At 51.1% G+C, this 8,406-nt stretch overlaps 1 protein-coding gene across 1 annotated transcript; it reads left to right on the top strand.

Moving 5' to 3' along the window:
• Positions 1-6,207: 6,207 nt before the first annotated feature.
• On the top strand, positions 6,208-6,765 carry Ubl4b (ubiquitin like 4B). Its single transcript, XM_005367844.3, has one exon. It carries the CDS (start codon positions 6,208-6,210, stop codon positions 6,763-6,765), a length of 558 nt encoding a protein of 185 aa, XP_005367901.1.
• Positions 6,766-8,406: the final 1,641 nt, after the last annotated feature.

Genomic DNA, 8,406 nt, shown 5'->3' with positions numbered 1-8,406 from the left:
AGGCCAAGAACCTAGCCTTGTTATGACTTCAATCTTGACCCAGCAAGGAGCAGGAGGGTCTCAGTGCTGGAAACACCATGCTCAGCACACAAGCTCCATCAAGACCCAGAGGCTAAGGGCTCATTTCTGTTTCCCCATAGGTATTTGGTTTGGAGAGTTACTCCATCTTCTCACCTGGGCACAAACTGGCAGGAGAGGACCTTGGGGCTGCCTTATCTGACTCCTGCTCAGCTTGCTAACCCTGGGTCATTGCTGCACATGCTCAAATGAGCATCTCAACTGAGCCTGACGTCTGATGTACACCTGCCATCCTACCAGCTAGCCAATGAGCTTGGGCCCTCAGCCTCAGTTTAGCCAGGCCCTCCCACTCCCTTGCCGCCTGCCCACCGCGAACCTCTTTTGAGTACCTTGTATCTAGACTAATTGCAAATTCTAGAGATGAACTCAGGCCCGCCGTTCCGGTTCTGGATCTGTATCTTAGGTGGGAAGACACCACTCTAGAGTTCTAGGGACAGCTCTGCAGGATAGAGAATTCCTTTCGTAATCTTCCGAGGAGCAGTCAGTCACCTTGGAGTGACTTCGAAATCATTCATCCAACCCATTCAGGTTCCACACTCTTCCACGCAGCCTTGTGCAGGTTAGGTGCTTAGCCGGGATGTTCTTGCTGCCTTCCGTGGCTCCTTCAGCTCGTCCCAAGGCCCTTCCTGAACAAAGCCCTCTGATACCCCACCAGAGGCTTCTTTCTCTCCCTAGTAGCAGTTTAGGCACAAAAGTGGCAGGCTTATGTGTCTCCCAAAAGATGTGCCTGACTGACCTGGCCCAGCCCAGAACCCATTTCAGTGTGGGTCCTTATGTCTATGCCCCAAGCGTGGCTGTCAAGGGCCGAACAGAGGAATGACTAGCAATCTGTGAGAGGTGGAGTTCATTCAGGATAAGACTCTGATCCTGAGATTCAGTCCTGTATGCCCTACAGCACAACAGTTTGGCCATGCCTGCCAAGGAGCTGGCCAGGGAGGCCACTAGTGACACCTAGTGGCCACAGCTAGATGTCACAAGGTGGGAGTTGTGTTTGGCTCTAGGACCAGGCTACTAGGCTCCTCTAGCTGACTGGGACAGGCTTCTGACTTCTGCAGGATGCTGGGACAGCAGCATGGGGCAGGGATAGGGTTGTTAGGCTTGAGAATAGAGGTCTGGATAGACATCATGCCTGCTTATTGCCAAAAGAGCTTGTCTACGTCTGTGCTGTCCCGCCTGGCTCCTGTGGGTTCTTGGAGTTGCATAAGATCTGCCATCTTCCGCTTGCTCAGACAGTCCCCTAAAGAGCTGCCTGTCCCAATGGGTTTCTGATCCTACTGCATGTACTGGCTTTGTGGGAGCCTAGGCAGTTTGGATGCTCACCTTACTAGACCTGGATGGAGGTAGGGGTTCCTTGGACTTCCCACAGGACAGGGAACCCTGATTGCTCTTTGGGCTGACGAGGGAGGGGGACTTGGTTGGGGGAGGGGGAGGGAAATGGGAGGCGGTGGTGGGGAAGAGACAGAAATCTTTAATAAATAAATAAATTAAAAAAAGAGCTGCCTGTCCTACCTAAAGCTAGGCTTGTGGACTGTGGAGCAACCTCAAGAGACCGCTCCTACAGAAGCCAGCACAGGGTGGGCCTGAGGATGGATCTGGCTACAGGATTGAGGACTTGCTGTTAGTGGCACTGGGCTCTCCCGGGCCTTTTGGGGAATGAGCACGCCATGTGCTTGAGATGTGCTTCCGAGCAATAAGGCTCCCCTTGAGGTGGAGGCAGCAGGGAGTTCCTAGAACCAAAGACTGTAGGCTCTCAGCACCCCCAGGATAAACAGCTCTCCGGACGGATCCCACTTTCCCTAACAATTCTTTCCCATGAACTTTTTCCCACTCCTGAAGAGAGGGGAAGAGGATGGAGTTCTCAGAGGAGCAGTCTGCCCGAGTGTTTGTTGTACTTTACATGAACTTGAACTTCTTCTTCCTGCCCCCGCATCTCCCCTTCTCTTCTCTCTTTGTCCCCTGCCCTGGTGCTGCTCTGGCCCACTCTGTGGTTCTCTCCTTGCTGTTTCCCTTTCTGACTTTCGGATGCCTGCCCTCTTCCTTCCTGCTTCCGGCTACTTCCAGGTCTTCCTGGTTTCACTCCTAGCTGCTGCCCCATCCTGGTACTCCCGGCAAAGCCAGGCCGGCGTCATTCAAGGACAGTCACAACACTTTGTTGAGGGGGTCGGTGGACAGAGATCATAACTTTTACCTCCCTGATAAGCCTTTGTCAGTATCAGAGAGGAGGCAGCAGCGAATTCACTGTACCCTGCAGTGTAACAGGCTTTCTTTCTGCCCACCAACCAGCTCCCCAATAAAGACAAGGAGACTTAATATTAGCTATGAATGCTTGGCCTTATCTTATGCTGGTCTACTAGCTCTTCAAACTTAAATTAACCTGTTTGTCTTCATCTGTATTTTGCCTCAGGACTTTTTAGTTTTCTTCATTCTGTACGTCCTACTCCGTGTCTTTCTGTCTGGCAGCTGTCTGGCCCCAGGACCTCCCTCCCTTTCTCCCTTGTTCTCTTCTCTGTCTTCCTCAGTCTCTCTCCTCCCACTCATTCTCTCTGCCTGCCAGCTCTGCCCATCACTCTGCTTCCTAGCTATTGGCCATCCGACTTTTTAATTAGCCCAATCAGACACCTAACCAGGCAAAGCAAGACATCTTTGCATCGTTAAACAAATGTAACACATATTTGCCTAATTAAAGCAATGTCCCACAACACTGCAGCCCCCGCAGGTGCTAACGAACTCACCTCATCTTCCCCTCTGAGCTGGACCAGTCTTCAGAAGACTGCCCTGCCTGTCCACCTGTACAGATAGGAGCATGTGGGGAGTCACTGTGAGCATGTTTCCAGGTGTAGTGGGCTCTTTCCTCACTGGTCCAGGAGCGACAATAGGAACTTCCATTTCTATCTGTAAATCGAACCCTATGTTTAATATCTCTGTGGCTCAGATGCTGTGGGTTCACTAGCAACTTCCAAAGGATGGTGGGAACTGATCATCCTCCTGTTGTCCAGAGGTGCAAAATGAGATCTGAGGATTCACCCAGCTAAAGGCAGGCCCCAGGACAACTGAGGGACAAAAGGTCTAATTGTATGATCTCTTTGCACCAAGGTTCAGTTAGCCCAGCCAGCAGCGATGGAAGATCCCAGGGAGGAGTATTCTCCCGCCCTGCCCATCTCCTCCTCGGACATTGCACTGGTCCCCAGTGGTGCTAATGCTTTTTGCAGTGTTTTTAAGAGAAATATGAATGCATGGCATTCGACGTTCTCTGCACACATTCATCCCGTTCCCAAGTCACAAACCCACTCACTCCAGATGATCATCCCTTCTAATTATGACAGGCATTGTCTGGTTGCATGCTCTAATTCCACAATTTTATTTACTCACGTTAACTGAATAATTAAGACAAGCAACTGCATGGTAGGGGAAGGGCTTGGAACATTTTCTGGCTCCAAACAGGAATCCAGACAGGTGCTTCTTCTGTCCCCTTTGGGAGGGTGGTGGAGACTCCAGGGAAGTAGTGACCATTTCTCTTAGCATGTATGAACACCACTAACTCAGTTGTTACTGTCCTTGTGGACCCAAAATCTCTGTCATAGGTGTACCTGTCTACACATTGTTACTAGCTTTGGAGAGCTGAGCCCATGTTAGGTCTTTCATGGACTTCATTTTGGGGAGCCCAACTCAAGTGGCCATCTCCAGAGACTTCTCATGACTGGGGCAGCTCAAAGCCTGGATAAATAGTTTTCGGAGGAGGGGTTAGGGGCAGATGGCTGACTTCATCTTCATCCTGGATGCTCCCAGCTTCCTACAAAAGCCCTGCACCTAGGGCAGACTGCAAGCTATTCCCTTCCCTGCCTCACCTTCCTCTGTCCTCTGTAAAGACCACTTAGAGCTGGCCCTCCAGAAAACCTTTGTGGGTTAGTTAGTTCTGCTTGGGTATCTCCCATAGGATGGCTCCATTCCTGTCTATCCAATGGTTTGTCCACCAGGGGGTCCTCCTCTCAAAGAACTGAGGATTCTTAAGTGACCCTTCAGAAACCAAACACATCTCTCTTTTCATCTGCACAAATGCCCACATCTCCACCACGGAGCCCACAGCCCCTCCCACACTGTGTGTACACTTGCAAATTCAGACTTGCTTCACATTCTCCCGGGGAACTGGCTATTTAAGTAAGTATTATAGAAGAGCCTCTGGTAAAGCCTCATATCACTTTCTGTTTTATTTTCTATATAATTTTGGATTTTCCTCTTTCTAGGGGAAGAGGCAGGGTGAAGGAGAGGCTGCAGGCAAGTTTATGTCTTTCCCCAGTCTATGTACTTGGGTCCTGCATGACCCTGCCTGGCTCAGTGTGACTAAATTGGATCTCTTCTACCAACAAGACCATCTGTACATAAAATTCAGTGTACTGGAGGCATCATGATGGAAGAGACTCAGACCCTGCTACTGAGTGTCAGGGGAGAGGTGGAGATGTTTATGCTGGGTATACCAACCAGTGGAGGAATGGCAGCAGGGAAGGATGTAGGATTGTCTTTGCCCAAGCCTGGGGAAAGCAGAGGCTTCATGGAGGAGGCGATTTTTAAGGCAGTCAGAGTTTGCAGGGTGAGTTGGTAGAGTTTGAAACAAGCAGGGACAAAGGCAGGTTCATGTGGCTGGGGCAAAGGATGAAAAATGGGGAAGTGGGGAGGATGGGGTGCTAAGCAAAAGACCAAGCTGTAAAGTCCTCAGGTGCCACAGCAGGAAAGTTTCCAAGAGCAAAAGAGTTAAACTCAGGGGACTCACAATAATTTTAGGACCATTCTTTTGCCTGTGGGATGAGCGGGTCCAAGGTAGTAGCTGCATCGAGGAGATGACAGCGAGTTCAGAGCAGTGGCTATAGTGAGGCCTCAGTCATGGGGGGCAGTGAGGGCTAGCGGGGAGATGAACTCTGGAGCACTTTTCAGCAAGAGCTTCATTGGGTGGAATTCCTGACTTGTGAGTGCTGGGCCATCTAGGACCAGAATCTGGGTTATCCGCCAAGCGCAAGAACACAGGAGCAGGAGAATGAGTGGAGGTAACGGTCCTGGTGCTTACGGTTATTTCTTTCAGCTGTTGTTAGATGTCAAGGTCAGAAGGACAGGTGAAGGTTGGCTAACCCTGGGACAGGGGTTGGGGCCAGGCACTGGAAGGGCAGGCTCAAGAAGGCCGTGGTGATTGTCAACAATGTCATCCTCTGTAGAGCCAGGGCAGTAGGAAAGGGAAAGGAGTAAGGCGGGAAGGGAGGAGGTGAAGGGAGGGCTTGGGTGCTGGGGAGACCCGTGGGATCCCCTGAAGCAGCCAGCATACCCATTAGGGGCATCAGCTCTTCTTTAGGCTCACTCACTTCTCAGCCAAGACAGTACCATCCTTGCCGGCTAACACGTGGCAACACCTGCAAAGGGTTTAGCTCGAGATCAACAACGCGCTGCAGGGAAACTTGCCAAATACAACACTCAGATGGCGAACAAGCATCCTGCCCCTTATGTGACTCTGCACACCGGAGTCTGCTCAGTGCCTGGCACACGGAAGATACTGAGTAGATGTTGGTTCAGGAGGCAAGGTGAGGCCACCATGAAGACACAGCTATGTGCCTTTTGGCTGTAGGATTGAATGAGCCTACACATTCCCCTCCCACAGGCAGGAATTATCAAAGCATCTTGTAGGTCATGTGGATTAAGTTGAGGCTATGGATAGAAGACAGATTTCCTGGGGGCTCTGTGGTCTCTCCTGCTGACATCAAGAAAGTACCCAAGGCTTGTGCTGAGAAAATTGGCAGAAATGCTGTTTTCATGGTTCCTTTTCCGTTTCTCTTTCTCTGTTTCAGCTCTCTTTACATTTTATTTCCTGGTCACTTCACACCCCCCGCCCCACGTCTTCTCCCCTCTTTCTCATAGGAAAGATGCTTTATGTTTACAATGTCCCTTTTCTTTCCCTAGAGTTCTGCTATGGAAACGAGCCCTCCCACAACATTGTGACATCACTGAACATTAGCTAGTGGCTGCCCAAGTGGGCTGGGCCCTTACCCTGCTGGGAGCAGTGGCCCTCTCGTGACAGGGTCACCCTATAGGGCCCTCTACCTTCAGGGCAACTCCCAGAGCATGGATCCCTCCTGATTTCTCTCTGGCCCAATGTTCCTCACGGTCAAACTGCTCCTGGGCCGAAGATGCAGCCTGAAGGTCTCTGGAAAAGAGAGTGTGGCCACACTGAAGAAGCTGGTTTCTCAACACCTGCAGGTACCAGCGGAGGAGCAGCACCTGCTGTTCCGGGGCCAGCTCCTGGATGATGACAAACACCTCTCCGATTACAGCATCGGGCCCAATGCCTCCATCAATGTCATCATGCGGCCTCCAGAGGAGGCAGCGCTAGACAAGACCCATCCGCCCCAGCCCCTGTGGCTCCAACTGGGCCAGGTCCTAGGCAAACATTTTGGGCCTAAGGATGCCAAGGCAGTGCTGGGGCTGTTGAGGCAAGAGCACGAGGAGCGCCTGCAGAGGCTGAGCCTGGAGGCCCTGGAGCAGTTGGTGGGCCAGCTCCTGGCACAGCAGCAGCTTGAAGAGCTGGCTGAGGAAAAGGAGGACCTGGCTGCTGCCTCAGAGCTCCAACAATGTGATGAAGGAGGCGGAGAAGAGGAGGAGGAAGAAGAGAAGAATGGGAAGGAGGCTGATCAGCAAACTGGTCCATCCTAATCTTTTGCTCACTAAACTTCCCCTGGCCTGATCCTTCCTGTTCTCGGGCAATGTTTCTCATTACCTTCTCCCGATGGAGACACATTCATCCCTCTTACTGAACCTTGAAGTAGCTGGAGGGTATCTGGATCCTTCTACACCCTCTAGCCTGTAGGTCCTCGTCTGAAGTGCAGAATGATTCTAACACCATCAGTCTCTGCTACAAGAGTTCTGGACGAGCCAAGGTACCCTATAGGGCTGTCAAAATTCACTCCAGCTCTGGGGGGAGCAGTTTTGCTCAAGCCTGGCTCAGAGAAAGGCTCCATGGCTCTAGACAGAGCCTCTCCTCCTCCAAAACAGAAAGACAGTTGAGTCTGTTGTCTGTCCTCCTCATAAACTCCAGACCCCTAATAGTATAGAGAAGAGGAAGGGCTCTCAGCTGCCCTGGAATTCTCGTGAGGATGTTCTTGTTGTCCTGTTTGTGCTTCCATAGCTTCAGAGATGGGACAATAGAGACAGAAGTCAGGAAAACTGGTGGCATGGGCCAGTCCTGGGGCTCACAGAAATTCAGATGAAGTTGCAGAATGACAGGAAACAACAGTATTAGGCAAAAAAAAAATGGTCTGCAAGTGGCACACCCGTGGGAACAGTTATGACCTTTGCACACCCATGGGGACAGTTATGACCTTTGCACACTCGTGGGGACAGTTATGACCTTTGCACACTTTGGGGGACAGTTATGACCTTTGCACACTCGTGGGGACAGTTATGACCTTTGACACTCGTGGGGACAGTTATGACCTTTGCACACTCGTAGGGACAGTCTGAATAGTTATGACCTTTGCCACATTCTCAGTATTTAAGGTGGCACTGAACTCCTGATATCTGACTGGCTTTGCCCAATATTCCTTTGGAAGAAAACAAAATTAAACAAAATAGTACCTACCAGGCCACATTTCTTATGGGGCCTATGGCCTCAGTGAGAGAAAAGCAAAGTGGCATTATGGCAACACAGGACAGCCTATGTCGGCTCCATGACCTGGTGCTTCCGACTTGCAGAATATGCCAGAGCAGGTCTTTTGTCTTTCTGGGGTTAAGAGCACAGCCCTAGACGAGAGTCAAGGAGCCCAGTACTGTGTGTGTGGGGGACAAGTTCAGGGTTGCTCATTGAGAACCATGGTCCCTCATTTGCTGTTGAAGTCCCCTACTGTACCTGCAGAAGTGTGAGTCCTGGGCGCTGGAAATGGAGACTGTGCAGGGGCAAAGGGAGACAGATGCTTGTCAAGGAACCGGAAGAAGTGTTGTTGTTCTGGGAAGCACTCTGCCCTTGGCCTATAGGGCCCTTGGCTCTCAACTTAGGCCAACCAACGTCTTGGCTGGAATTCTTCCCCTGTAGGATGCTGAGGCTTTCCACTTGTACCATAGTATTCACTCACCCCAGAGTCATCAATGTAGGCAAGAGGCAAGGATGGTATAGTTGGGAGCAGTGTTTTCTAGCAGGGAGCTCCGCAGTAATGGCGGGAAGGGCCTGGGGATCCTCTACTGGGGAAGAGCTCGTTTGGTGGCATTGTCCTGTCATTTCTTGGCTAGAGACAGCTTCATTTTGCTGGTAGTATTCAGCTCTACCATGTCTGATAAGGGGAGAAGAAAGTCAGGATTCCA

The sequence above is a fragment of the Microtus ochrogaster genome, unplaced genomic scaffold, assembly GCF_000317375.1.
Source record: "Microtus ochrogaster isolate Prairie Vole_2 unplaced genomic scaffold, MicOch1.0 UNK25, whole genome shotgun sequence".
NCBI classification, from domain to species: Eukaryota; Metazoa; Chordata; class Mammalia; order Rodentia; family Cricetidae; genus Microtus; species Microtus ochrogaster.
The sequence above is the reverse complement of the archived record's forward strand: the minus strand, read 5'-3'. Positions and strand labels throughout refer to the sequence as shown.